Source organism: Equus asinus, chromosome X (assembly GCF_041296235.1).
Source record: "Equus asinus isolate D_3611 breed Donkey chromosome X, EquAss-T2T_v2, whole genome shotgun sequence".
NCBI lineage: Eukaryota > Metazoa > Chordata > Mammalia > Perissodactyla > Equidae > Equus > Equus asinus.
The window spans coordinates 94,130,031-94,144,764 of record NC_091820.1 but is presented as its reverse complement, the minus strand read 5'-3'; the positions used below and the strand labels follow the sequence as shown (position 1 = coordinate 94,144,764).

The 14,734-nt window shown below is 40.7% G+C and overlaps 1 protein-coding gene across 1 annotated transcript in view; it reads left to right on the top strand.

Moving 5' to 3' along the window:
• Positions 1-7,721, top strand: part of PCDH19 (protocadherin 19) — a 95,671-nt gene extending 87,950 nt beyond the window's left edge. The window contains exon 6 of the mRNA XM_014829977.3: positions 6,474-7,721. Coding sequence (XP_014685463.1) covers positions 6,474-7,072 — 599 coding nt within the window. The 3' untranslated portion in view covers positions 7,073-7,721. The remainder of the gene's footprint in view (positions 1-6,473) is intronic.
• The last annotated feature ends 7,013 nt before the right edge of the window (positions 7,722-14,734 follow it).

The following is a 14,734-nucleotide window of genomic DNA, read 5'->3' as shown; positions in this document are numbered from 1 at the left end:
TTGCCTTGTTAATTTACAGATAGAGGATGGATGTTCTTTCTCCTGACTCTTTGCAGGCCTCAAAATGCTTTTAAGAACTCTTTCCAGGATCATGCTTTCCTTTGGCAATTCTTTGGCGTATTGGACTGGAGCATGAGTTTTGCTGTGTGTATTTTAATTAATTATGCCAGAAAGAGTCAGCATCTGCAGTGGGTCTAAAAGTCTCGCCATAGGTCCCATTTTTGGCTTATATTCCATAGGAATTAACAACAATCATACTTGATGCCAAGAAACAATTCTTGCTATTTGAACAACTCATTCATTTCCTAAAATAGACACTTCTGCTTATTGCGTTGTTAACTTATCATAGTACAGGCCCCATTAACTATTGTTAGAAGTGAAAACTCCAAGGTACATGGCAAAGGTATTTTCAACTGGACATAAAACCATAATGGATCTCTTCAAGATCTGCATATAGTGTTCAGGAAACCATTCAGAGGCTAAGATGACACTTGACTGTAATGTTTCTCAAGTGCTATGTTTGCTATATTGCCTCTAACAAACCTACATAGTTTTCTTTGTAGGTTTCCATGGTGTTTCTACTAAATAGAATAGTTATTTCCACTTTTAGGAGTTGTGTCAGTGGCACAGTATCTGATGTGTTGACCAAGATGTTTTGTTCTGTTGCTGTCACTCTTTCTTGTACCTTTTTCATTCAATTAAATTAAACTGTTATTGAGCACCTGCTCTGTGCTGGATGCTTTGCTAAGTTCTGTGGATATGGGAGGGAACAAAACAGATATAATCTTTTCTCATTTAGAGTTTACAAGCTAGCACTGAATATAGATATTAAACGAGTAATTACAAGTATGGTGAGTGCTATAAAAGGAGGTGGTATGGGACCCACCTTAGTCTAAGGGATCAGGGAAGGATTCCCCCAAGGAAGTTAAATTTAAGTTGGGACTTCAGGGATAATGTATCAGTTATGAATAGTGTTTAACTGTGGGTAATAAAGACTTCCCCTCCCCCATCAAAAAAGGTAAATCAGTGGCTTAAACAAGAAGGAGGCTTACATTTCCTCTTATGTAAAAGAAGTTCAGGTCTAGTGAGGTGCATCTACACTATCTTCAATATCCCAAAGTCCTTGTATCTTTCTGTTCTGCCATCATAGGTACATGTCTTGCATTTCTCAGGGTTGCCTCATGGTAGTAAGATGGTTGCTGTAGCTCCAGCCATTATGTCTCCATTTTAGACAGGACAAAGCAGGAAGGAATAGGACAAAAGGGTCTCCCTGCTAAATCAGCTCTCCCCTTTTAGGGAGTTTTCTTGACATCCTCCCTTTATAACATTGGCCTAATCTTAGTTACATGGTCACACCTATCTAGAAGGGAGGCTAGGAAATGTAGTTTTTTAGCTGGCACATTGCCAATGCTAATAGAAGTGGGGTTCTGTTTCTAAATATGAAAAATAGATGTGAATATTTACTAGGCAGTTTGTTATGTCTACTTCAGATGAATGGGAATTAGGTAGGTAAAGAGGGGACAATTCTCAACAGTTAGGATTTCTTGATTAGGTACATATGACCAATTTTAACAGCACTTAACCTCTTCATAATTATTGTCACAATCCCTTCCATTATATCTCACAGAAATTGGCCCTGCTTTGCTCATAGATTACTTTGTTCATGGGGTGATACAGATTAAGCTAAGTGCATGTATATGAGTGCAATCCAGGAAGCTGTTCTGATTTACACATCACTTGGCTTGTGGGTTATGTTACTGCTGCTACTTAGAAGGAGCTAACGACTTGAGCTCTCAGGAACTGGAACTCACTTTAACTTTCCCTTTCTGCCTCATTGATTGCAGATCACTTTTGAGGAGCTAACACATTGCTCTTGTAACTGTTACCTTGAACTATTTTAGTGTTGGAGTTGTGTCTCTGATCATTGGGATCTTTGAGTTCATACACCCAAACTGAATCACAGTAAAGAACTGCCAGCATTATTGAACACATCCATTGTGGCTGGACATCTATACAAACCCAACAGAGCCTCTCAGCTCTTCTATTCCACCAAAACTTTGAAAGTCTAGAGAAGCCCGCAATGGGGTTTTCATCATGTTCTTTTTTTACTTTGGTTGGGACCTTGGGTAGGCTCTTTCTAGTGTGGAAGCACGTTGTTTGCCCACATCTGAAGAGACAGCAGTTTTGTGTCCTGAGGAAGGGAGTAATTGCTGCAAAAGGTTTTGCTATTATCTGCACAAATAACATATTCTGCTTTTTTTCTATTTGAATTACTTCCTCATCCATCATGACTTAGTCATTGCTGCCTCTTATGCCTCCCATGCTCTCGCAAGACTGATGCTTTTATTTAAGATTTAATATTTTTTTTTGCCAGAGGTTTTGCAATTCTGTCACCAAGATCCCTAATGACAAATTGTGACCCCCAAAATACTTATTACTACCTAGATTGAAGAAGCTTTATTTTTTCTCTGTATTTTTTATTTGTTGTCTAAAATGATCTGATCTGTTTTAAACTAAGGGGTTCTATGGCCTTGAGATTTGTGTCCCTCTTATGAACCTGTGCACTCTCTTCATTCTTTACTTTTTTGCAAATCCTAGAGACAAGTTCAGAAGCAGGGAAGACCAATTTGCAAATTCATCATTCACCCCAATCATGTGTACATTTGAATTAAAGACACCTGCTTTCATTCATCTGTACATGGTAATGTGTTTGAATTTCTACAACTATGTGTGGATTTTAGAGTCTTACATTTTGCTTTGCCTAGGCTCAGGACAATAATTTCAGAGAAAGATGTAGCAACATATAGAGTCACAAACAGGCTCATAAGAGGACTCTTAGCAGGGAATTAGTGAATTGTTAGCCTACCTCTGTTTCAGCTGGAGCCAGCGTCTTGACAGTTAATTTGCGATGATACAAAATGATTCCTCTCTAGTCTCGTACCTCCGTCCCCAGCCACAATACTACGTGAAGGTAGGCACATAATATCTTCCAGTCCTTTGCAATTCCAGAAGTAGTCTGTTTGCTTTTTTACATCTGGTCTGTCTTCATTGCTATTCTTAAGAGGCTTTGTATTGTGACTTTCTCGCATTTAATATACACTTAATTTTCTTGCTAAACTGAAGTTTTGGTTTTTGAAAGGTGATTCATCTGCAGTACATTTATGAATGTAGGTGACCTTCGTCTGGGAAGACATTCTTCCTGCCTATCCATATTCACCATGTTCTCTTTCATATTTCATATGGCTATAAACACTACAGCTAGGTTAGATTTGGTTTTAATTGTGTTGACACAAATGTCACCAAGTGTTGTCTGATACCAAAAGTGATAAGCAACAAGTCACTGCGCTTGGTAGGGATTTGAGGAAATAAACATATCAGATCTAAGATAGGGGTGAGATATTGTGAGTAAATGAGTCTCTTAGATTCAAGTCTTTACTTGCATGAGGTAAGAGCAGTGCACATAATAAGTTCACATAATTAATCCAAGAAAATTGCGTATTATTCTGTCTCATATAGGGCTGAGGTAGGCTTAGTGATGTTGGTGGGTAGGCTTAGACTGATTGCATTCCTGGGGGCGCTGACTGAGTTTACTTTTTCCTCTTCCCAGGGAGTGACTTATTCTCTTAGGCAGGGGGTAAACTGAAAGCAAACACTTCCTTTGCAGAGAAGCTTCTGAGAAGACTGAGTTTCTTGCTCTGGTCTTCCTAGATTTATAAGATCTTAGAGGTGTCTGTCTCTGGGGTCTCTGCTCTCCCTCTGTGTATGCTGATGATCCAGGTCTCCTCATGTGGTTCATTTGAAGCAGCCTGCTATAGGGAAGGAGCACTGTACTTGGATTCAGGGTAATTCATGGATGGCATTCTCCTACTTAACTGTATTGAAAAAAAAAAACTGTCTCCAAATTTGAAGACAGCCACTTGATACTAAAAACTTAAAAGAAATGAGAGCTTTATGTTGAGCCCATTGGGAAGATTCTACTAGATTGTAGTTCACTACTGGTCTGCTTTAGGAATGCGAACAAGTGGCCTGTAATATCAGTCTGAAGGTCAGCTGGGATTTCCTCTTCATAGCTGGTCACATGTCCATGGTTCCAGGGCTCAAAGGCCTCTATGCCTTTGTGCCCTAAGTTAGGGACAAAAAGGACAGGGATCCCACAGCCTCCTGGACATTTTTTTTTTTTTTGGCTGACTTCTAGGGGACTCAGATTTGTAGAAATAGAAGTTAAGTATTGGACTGTTTCCCCACTTCCACCTCCTTACTCTCCACCCCTAAACCAACACACGAATTCTTTAGAGCTATTACTTGGAAGGTTGCCAGATGGGTCTCAGAGGAGATGGAGAGGAAGAAATATCTTTTTGGGAAACTGAAGATGTGAATTCTGTCCCACTGGAGGAATCCTGGGGTCTCCGGGGGAAAGCCCTAGATTTGGATGAAATGATTATGGGTGGATCAGCTGTAGACTTTTCCACTCATAGTCTTTGGGTCTTAACAAAGTAAGTGTTTCCAGAGTATGTCCCAACATGTTGCCCTTACTTTCATACTTCCTGCTTCCCAGGAACATAGGCATTTTGAATGATGATAGGCTATCAGATGACAGCATTGAGAATTTGCAGGGAAGAGGCAGAGAAAGGACTTTGACAAACCCTTCATTTTGCAGAGGTGACCATGAAACAATGACGTGGAACTGTGCTGGAGTTTGCAGAAGCATTGTCCTATCTACATGGAAGGCACTTATCTTGTGTGTGATAATGCTCATTTGTTACTTGGTTTCAACTCTTCAATGTTCTGAGTATTTCATTCTTCAGCACTGAAAGGGAGCTCAAAATGGCCATCTTAAAGATAAATTGGCAAATTGTGTCCAGGTACACTGAAGGAGGTCTTACCTTTGGTTGGCTTTTCGGTAGTTTAAACAAGGTCAAAGGCCGTTCCCAGAGGTGTGTGGAAATCTGGACTCAGCCTGGATTAGGTCTTGACATTTGGCTGCTTCCAACGCCTTTGCTCCAAATGATGAAGTATACACCCTATTCAACCATTATTTCTTGAGCCCCCTCCCATGTGCCCCTTTATCAAAATAACCTTTGATGAATGAGGCAGAGCAGTACCTCTTTGCTATGCCATTTACTCTTTAAAAACAATCAAGAAACAAACAAAAAAAAATAGGAATACAAGTGTATAAGGAAGGTGTGTTATATATAGACAAATATCAGGCAAGATCCTGAATTACAGACTTCTTTCCCCTGCAAAAAAGCAGTCATAGCATGTATTTCCAACTTTTTTTGGCGTGTATTTTTTTTGTCTTTGCAATCTCTCCTTATCTCCCCACCTCTTCCAATCCTGCCCCAAGGTTTTCTATAAATGTTGGGCTGCTCATATTTTGGTGTACTGTGCAACGTGATAAAATTTTCCTTAGGTCATCCTCATGCAAGAATGTAACATAAATATAACTGGATCTGGAAAAGTAGGGCTATAAACCAAACATTGAGATTAACAGTTTTTCATGGAGAGGAAGAGAAGTTAACCCTGGTCCATGCTTTGGTGAAGCCCGTTTAGAAAGCCTCTCTGAGAGCCAAATTAAAGCCTTAACCCTAAGTGAACCTGATGTGAAAAGAGAAAAACATATCTCACCAATAATCATGAATCTTAACTGCTGAGATATTCTATGTCAGGGTTAAAGTAATCCATGGAAGATTTCTTTAAGAAATGTGACCCTAATAAAATTGCAGATAAGGAAGATAAGGAGGGATGGCTAGTTGGGTATAATCAAATGATGCTCAACCTATGGGTGATGTGTGCATAGGGCCAGTTGAAGCTTATGGGTCAGATGGAAGGAAGAGATCTCAGTATATACCCTCTGATGGGAAATCAAGTCACGTAAATGGCTTAGTGAGGAGATTGTCTGGTGGGACTGGCGGTCAAAAAGAAGTGATGTGATTAGGTTTTCAAACAGCATGATATCAACCTAAAATTAAGTACTGTATATCATTGACAGGTAGAGTGGAAATGTGGTTGGCAGTGCTGTTGCTCAAAAATATGGCCAAGGTTTCTCAGATATAGTGACTGTTGGATTCCCTGCGCTGCCTCCACTTCCTCTTCTGCTGGAACCAATTTCAAATACTGATTTTTAGCAGGAGTTGTTGATAAAGATGCTGACTCTCAGCACCTTAAAACTCAGGATAAACTTTTTTTTAAATATATGTTTTCATCATAATGTGTTTCCCTTTAGGTTTTTAGTTTTGTCAGCAGTAGGAACAGCAATAAAAATAATAATAATAAAGGGGAAGAGTATACAGGGGAAGATTTACAGCCTTTTAAAAATCCAATTCTTCACACTTGTCCCAAAAGACAGTAAAGGACTATCGAAAAGTGCCATTTCCCAGGAGGGCCTGTGAGTACCTAAGAAACCAGAACACGGGGGAGTAGCAATGATTCCTGGGAAAAGCTGATGAAATTGACATTTTCTTTTCTCCAAACAGATCAGAATGAAGGATTTCATTGCAGGGAAGAATGCCGGATTCTTGGCCACTCTGACAGGTGCTGGATGCCCCGGAACCCCATGCCCACCCGCTCCAAGTCCCCCGAGCACGTGAGGAACGTCATCGCCCTGTCCATTGAAGCTACTGCTGCTGATGTTGAGGCTTATGACGACTGCGGCCCTACCAAGCGGACTTTCGCAACCTTTGGAAAAGATGTCAGCGACCACCCGGCTGAGGAGAGGCCCACCCTGAAAGGCAGGAGGACTGTTGATGTGACCATCTGCAGCCCCAAGGTCAACGGCGCTATCCGGGAGGCAGGTAATGGCTGTGAGGCTATCAGCCCTGTCACCTCCCCCCTGCACCTCAAGAGCCCTCTGCCCACCAAGCCTTCCGTGTCTTACACTGTTGCCCTGGCGCCCCCAGCCCGCGACCTGGAGCAGTATGTCAACAACGTCAACAATGGCCCTTCTCGTCCCTCTGAAGCTGAGCCCCGTGGAGCTGACAGCGAGAAAGTCATGCATGAGGTCAACCCCATTCTGAAGGAGGGTCGCGACAAAGAGTCTCCTGGCGTGAAGCGTCTGAAGGATATCGTTCTCTAAACCAGTCTCGAGGAAGAAGAGAGAGAAACCATGCTGGCTAGCGAAGAAGCAGGAGCTGATCGTTTTAATTGCTCACCAATGGTTGGTTCTTGAGTGGCTGTATTTCAGAGCTTTCCCTAAATGTATTGTTTATAAATGACTATCATTCTGTGACAATCCCTCTCGTTTCATCAGGCAGGGGTGTTCAGTTGGAGCAAATTGGCTTTGGCTTGAGTTGTTCATGGGGCCTTGATGTTGAGGAAACAGAGACAAATTCAGTTGTGAAAAGTATTATGTATTAAGTGTTTGAATTTATATATTTTTCTATGTCAAAATGATAATATAAATTACCATGGTTTGTGGAGGATTACATTAAAAAAACCAAAAAAGATAAAAAAAAAAAGCTCTGGACACCTTTAATAAGCTCGCCACTGTTTTGTAGTGTAGACAAGTTAATGGTCATTTATTGTGTACTATTCATTAATTCAGTGACGTGAAATCAAGCCCCCAAAAGATTGTTTCTGAAGCTCAAGTACTTTCCAATGCCGCTACTTTGCTGTGGACACCCCTGCTTTAAGAACCCTTTTGCTAGCTGTGCTATTGTTGTATTTGATATTGCAAATTGCTATGTGTGTGGTGATGGCCAAAGGCTTTTAGAGGTTGGTGTTTTTTTCTTAAAAAAAAAAATAAAACTACAGACAAAAATAAAACGCAAACAACTGAGACGGCAAGTGAATGAGCAACACCACACATGTAGACTGAGTACTTGGAGGATACTCACTCATGGAGGATACCCAGGTAGTGATTACTCACCATCTTGCAGAGTATTTTTCCTGCTGTTCAGTCTTCTGCCCAGATCCGTGATAGATCATTGCAGAAAGTCATTTTTGGATATTCTGGTATCTAATTTGAAGTTGTCAGAAATACTGTGCTGAAAGTTTTATGAGATTGATTTTTCTAATTTTCAGGCCCTAAACAGGAAAGTTGCTCCTGAAATTATCAGTTTCCAGGCTTAGAAATTCCCTATCTCCAATCATCTAAAACTCAAAAAGACTGACTCTATTTTGGGATCTAAATTAGCATCTTTTCAGACACACACTTCCTGATGCAGTGTTTCCCAATCACGATTACAATTAGACTGCAAAGCACATCATGGGCTGGAACTGAGAACTCCATGTTGCTCTGTATTGTAGGATTATAAATAGGGATGGAGTAAGCAGTACAAAGTGTACATTTAGGAAAAGACAGGTAACAAGTAACAGCATCACAAATCCAATTTCTGTGCCTTCTAAATGGAGACACTTGGACACTTGAACTCATGTTTTTATGACTAATACTTTTTTAAATTAAGAATGTGAACAGGAAACTATTAAAATAAAAATCCCTTAGATTTAGCTAACTCTTTGCTGTAGGCTAGGAATACACCGTTTTTTATTAACAAGTTCGTTACGCACATTCTTTTTTTGTTTGTTTAACATTGCTCCAACTCCCCCATTTATTAACTGTCTATTAATATTCACTAGCCAACATAGTATTCTTGTGGCCTAAGAGTTCGTTACTTAAAAATAAACAAATATGTCACCTTTGCTCTGCCTTGGTCTTAAAAGACTTGTTTCTAGAGAAACAAGTTTTGTGGTTCTGTTCTCATTTGTTTCATTTTTTGACATTCGAGAGTACCCAGAAAAAAGACTTAGAGGTTAGAGCACTAGAATGCAAAAGAGGATTTATTTTCTTAAGTTTAGGTAGATAAGTCAGCTCTTTTACATGTTTTAGTTATTGTTGCCTGAGTTCCTGGCTTTATACATTACTAGGAATATTTTCTTTTATGGAGGGAGAGGGTTTTGAGGGAGGGGGGTGGGTAAGGCTGTGGGGTTGGGGTTAGGTAGGGGAGAATATTTCTGAAAAAGAACCTATAATGAAGCTACAAATTCATCCTTATTTCTTATTCAGTGCTGAATACTACCTCATGCAAAATATTGGTATGGCTGCAAATTTCCTTCTGAAACTGACACAATTAGAGATCAATTACCATAACACCTTCATTGTGGCTCATTTCATTCTCTCTCATACACTCTTTTTTCCCCTTTGATTCATTTCATTTTAGTCGTAGATTTTGAATTAGGTATTTATTTCTGTTTGCAAGTGACTTTGATTAACACATTAAAAATTAAATTTTTTCCCTTTAAGTTATGGCTGCCTGTCGAATTTAGACTGTTCCTCAACTGATCCATCCTGATATTATGTTGTTAGCTACCACCTCAAGGTCACTTTCAAATGAGATTTGACAGTTTTTGTACAGGTGTATTTCTTACTATGCTCAGTGGGAATGAGGGAGCTGAAAAGATTGTGGCAAGTGGGAACATTATATGTTATGTGGCGGCTGAGCCAGAGAGACCGCTGGCTGCCATGCCTCTTACCAGCCAAGTTTAAAATGGTTCAAGTAGGATTGGCATTGATTTTGCTTTTCTCGGTTTCTTTTGTACTCCAATTTTTTCTCAGAATTCAGTTTCAAACTATGGACCAATCCCTTTTTCCTATCAAAATACTTTGTTCTCAGTGGCAGTCAGAGATTTTTTGGCTTCCAAACCCTTTATTGAGCGTGTTCAGAGACTTACCCTCATTAAGAAAATATCTTCTTTTCTCTACAATTGTCTGATGTATACATCCTCCCAGAAGCACAAGTGCGTCCTAGGAGGGCTTTGTAAACTGGTTTTATAAGCAGGCTGTGTCTGCAAATAGGAATTTTGTGCAAGGATCCTAAATTTCCCCTTGGCTCATGTTTTTCCCCCTTCTTTTCAACATGTTTGATGAAAAGCCACAAAGGTCAGAGGGCCAAGTATTCTTCCTTTTCCCTTTGTAAACATGTTACACATTTAAATACGAGAGAGTAATTTTAGTCCCTAAATCCTAGGGAGTTCTGTTCCACTTGCTCTGATGTCCCTTTTGAGAAGGAGTTGTGTTGGGGCATGACTTTCTTTACTAACAACTGCTTTGGGCACATCCCTGGGCAGGTAAACTTCTTCTTCATGTAATAAAAGGGTTTAGTTTGCATTGATTGATTGCTTTTTCCCAAACATGGGAATATACTATATACAAGGAATAGGAAGAAGGGAACCATATATGTGGAATCTCTTTTTTCTTTTCTCTATGTTGACTAATCTTTGAATCTGTTCAGAATGAAACTTACCATCCCCTTGATCCTCTTAAAGCCAGTAGAGTAAATTATGGCCCACCTTATTGCCCAAATAGGTAATGGGCCAAGGGATCCTGCAGTTCCTGAAGGGCAGTAGTTCTCAAAGTGTAGTGCCTGGACCAGCAGTAACACTACCGCTTGGGAACTTGTTGGAAATGGAATTCTCTGTCCTTGGACCAGCTTAAGCAGAAAATCTGAGAATGGGGCCTAGCAATCCATATGGATCAGATGCCCACTAAAGGTCGAGGGCTTCTTAAAGCACAGGTTGATGTACCCCACAACTTAGGGTTTCTGATTCAGGAGGTCTGAGGTGGGGCCCATTTGCTTTCTTTCCTATTTAAAAATTTCCAGGTGATGCTGATGCAGCTGGTCCAGGGACCACACTTTGAGTATCACTGCTCCTGAGTAAACCTGCCTAATAGAGCTAATTGCACCTAAGGTGCCCATTTAAACTAATTCGTTGGTGTGGTAACTCACTGATCACTAATCAAAAATGTTAAAGCGAATACAACTTAGAACTCTGAAAACTGGAACCACCCAGAGTATCATCCTGATAGTGTTACTTCAGCATACAACTGATTGTATGAAGGGAATTCAGTTCAACTTTTCATATAGCTCTATCATATCATTAACAAGCAAAACAAAAGTGGTCCATTGGAAGCAGCAAGAACAAAGGGTAGTTTTGGGAGAAGCGGAGGTGTAGTGGATAGCTTGATTGGGCATCCAGGGTGGGAAAAGGATTATTATTGTACATAATAGAGGTTCTGGCTGCAATTCCAATTCACTTTATGGGGATCATTTTGATGTTGAATGTTCCCCAAAGCATCCTGACAAGTCTGGTCCACTTGGCTCTTTACCCAGGGTAATAAGACCCTAACTGACTGAAAAACTGGCATAAATGAGCTTAAGTCCATTGTATACAGTTCTAGTGTTTGCCTTCTCGGTAAAATTACATTTAAGGATGTCATTTCATGAGTCAAATTGTATCTGCTGACACTGAAGTGTATTGAGATGTTGTTCTTTAGTTTAAGTATGTAACAAAGTAATATTCAAAGGGGATGTGTGGGGGTGGGGCTGGGACCGGGTGGCTTTATATTGATAATGAATATTCCAGAGCAAAACACATTGTCCTAATGAAGTTGTTGCAGCTCTCTTTGTTTTCTTGTGAGGCTGGAATTGGCCTGTGGGTCACATGTTGTGCAAAAGTGAATTAATTTCAAATAGAACTCATATTGCTTTTGTAAACAAAGAAAATCAACCACCTTGTCTGAAATATATATTGTAAGGCGCTCTTGGTAAGGAACAACCCACAAAAACCTGATCTTGATTGGAAAGCACTGTAGGTCATTAGGGAAAACTGATGATGCTGATTGTTGCTCCAGCTGTGTTGGCAATTAAAGATGACCTTGTTACTAACCGCAAGTTGCTGTCAACCTTAGCAAACAAACCAGCTAACACCATTACGGCACTGGTTAAGTACATTTTTACTGGCACTCGCTGGCGTTCAGCTGAGGAAGGTTAGGATACAGACTTTAATGACCAAGAGCCAGACTAGCTCAAGCTAGAAATTCAGCAACAAATACCTCCTTGTGCTATGTGAATGCTAAGGTATTAGTTGCAAAAGGCTTACGCCTTCGCTCCTCTAGTGAGGGGAATGAGCCTGATGACACTATTACTGTTTACCTGTCAAACCAGGGTGGAAATTTAGAGGGATGCAAGTACAGTATGTCTCATTAAGCAGTCTCTGTTGCTGATTATATGAAGATGAAATTGTTGTATATGCTGATCTGTATGTTATGTACATTTTCACAGTGATTGAATCATTGTAAAAAGAAAAAAGACAAAAAAGAATCACCACTGTCTATTTTATGAAGATGATAAAGCAGCTTTATTAAATTATTACAGTTATGTTTTAAATGGTGTTATCTGCCACATTGTTTCCTTTTATCTGGTGGTTCTCTGTTTCCCCCTTAAATGTGTTTTCTCTGCTTCAAAAATTTAATGCATTTTAGTATTAAAGGCTATTATGGAAAAATTATTGAGCGTTTGGTAAAATGTGTCTTGGAGAGTGTTGGTTGGCTTGAGGGTGGGGGTGACTATTAGGCCTAGGAGGTAACCAGCCCTCGGTGGGGTCACTGACGGTCGGGCCCAAAGGGTTCCTCTTGGCTTTTCCATTTCACACAATCACCAGTTCTCCAGCTGAGGGGGGACTCTTCCTTCAGCCAGGCTCCAGTCATTTCCTGACCACCCCCGCTTCCCCCCAGTCAATACCTTTTCCTGAGGAGGGAGACCCATTCATATCCAGGATGGTAAAGACTTTCCTGGGTGGACTTTAAACAAGAGCACTAAAACCATTCTTTAAAATAAACCATTTCAGGCCAACTTCACAGTGGGACTTCTCAGAAGAATTAATTTTAAAAAAGGTGAGAAATAATAGAGGCTGACAGCAGGGGAAAAGAGAGTTTAAAACAAAGATGACCTGGCTGCCCCTTTGATGCCTTCAGGTTTGAAAGCGAAGCAACAGGAGAGGCTCTGACTTTGCATGTAACAAGGCTGCAGTGAAAGCCCTGACAAGCTTTCTTTATCCAAACTATTATGCTCTGGGACTTAGCAATTGGGCTGTAAGTATTCATTCTGGCTGCAACTGGCAGAAAAAAAATCAGGGTAGAGGAATAAAAGGAGCATGGCGGAACATTTCCAAATAGTGCTTTTAGTGGTTAAAGGCTAAATTCCTTCAGTATGACCTATTCTTTCTGGACAGTTTAAAAAAAGATGACCTCAAGGAAATCCACTGTTTCCCTGAATTTCCATCTTCCCGTTATCTCTACCCACCTGTATTAAATTGAGATTGCATCTTATTCCCCAGAATTAGCCCTAAAGCTACAGCAATAGCCAGCTATTTGGTGCTGCAGTTTAGCAGGTGTTAAATCAGAATGCAAGCACAGACATGCTGGGACCCACGAAATCACATACACTGATGTATGTACAGATGTTCACACAGACTCACAGATGTTCATAAAAGTGTATTGGAAGGAGGGTGGTCTGTCACTGGCTTGGCGGCCATTAAGTCATAGCAGGTTATTATGAGTGCTTCTGGGTTAGCCCACACCAAAAGCGCAAAGAAAAGAAGTTTCTTTGACCCTCTTCCATCTCCTGCTTTTTCGGCCCCTTCCTTAAAGGCAACCTCTCCTTAAAATAAGATCATTCAAGGAACAAGCAAGAGAAAATAAATTCTCACATGATGAGGGGCGTTCACATATGCAACATAGGTATATCCAAGGTCATGGACAAGTACTGCACCTCTACCTAAAGTGGGAGAATGACCAGATTAGAGGCATAGCCTCAAAGCTATTCAGATTTACAAAACAAAACAAATTATTAAAATAATCCACTTCATGTTGGTAACAAAGTGCTTGTGACTCACCTCATGTGTGTCACTGATTTACTGTGTTTGGGGTCAAGAAACCATGGTGGGAATTGATGCCTAAGAGAGCAGGTTCTGATGGAAGGTGACAGCTGCTCCAGGTCTCCAGATAGAAATCACTTTCATTATTTTGGTTTGGGGGTCTAGGTATGCCTGAGAGAGATGCATCTTGGATGCACTGCTACCGCTTGTAAGGGAATGGGACCCTTAAGCCCCAAGACGAAATTTTCTAGGATGGGAGCAGAGAGGTGTTCTCTTAGAGTTTTGAGTGTTAACCTTCCTCTATGTTGAAAAATGGCCTACTTGCACATGTCTGACACTTCTATCCTTGTACTGCTTTGGATGCAGAGAAAGAGGACGGGTGGGAAGTGACAAGATTCTCTTAGTTACATGCGATTCCTGGCTCACTGGCCGAAACCCCACCCCATCCTCTCATGATCAGTGTGCCGCAGGGAGTTCTCAGAGGCCTGTTGGGAACCCCTACTGTTTTTTTCCAGAAGTGAGGAGGGAACCGTGCAAGTGGTCCCAACAGTCCTCTGCTTTCCTTCTCCCTGTGTTTCAGTGTCTTGACTTCCTTCAGATGCCCATAGCCTTAGTTGCCCTCAGCTGTCCATGTTTTTCTTGATGCCCCCTCTCCCCAACCAGAGCTCTCTCCCCTCTTGTGTCTCCTCTACTTCCCTTTCTACTCTAAATTTTCTCTAGAATTTAGCTGTGCCCCATCCCTTCTAGGTTTTTTCTCTGCTAGGGTCTAAGGAAACCAACTTTCATTGAGCACCTACTTTGTGCCAGACACTTTGCCAACATCATCTCATTTTATCCTCCCAGAAATCTTATGTGGTAGATAATGATATCTCCATTTTAATCACAAATAAATTGAGGCTTAGAGAGCATAGGGGACTTGCCCAAGGTCACACAGTTACTAAGTAGCAGATCTAGGATTCAAAACCATGTCTGTCTACTTAGAAATTATTACTGTATTCAGCTACTCTTAAGGGACAGGTAATCAACCTGATAAGTTCTTCCTGACTAGAATATTAACGATGGATGCTAATGTCTTAAGGCATTT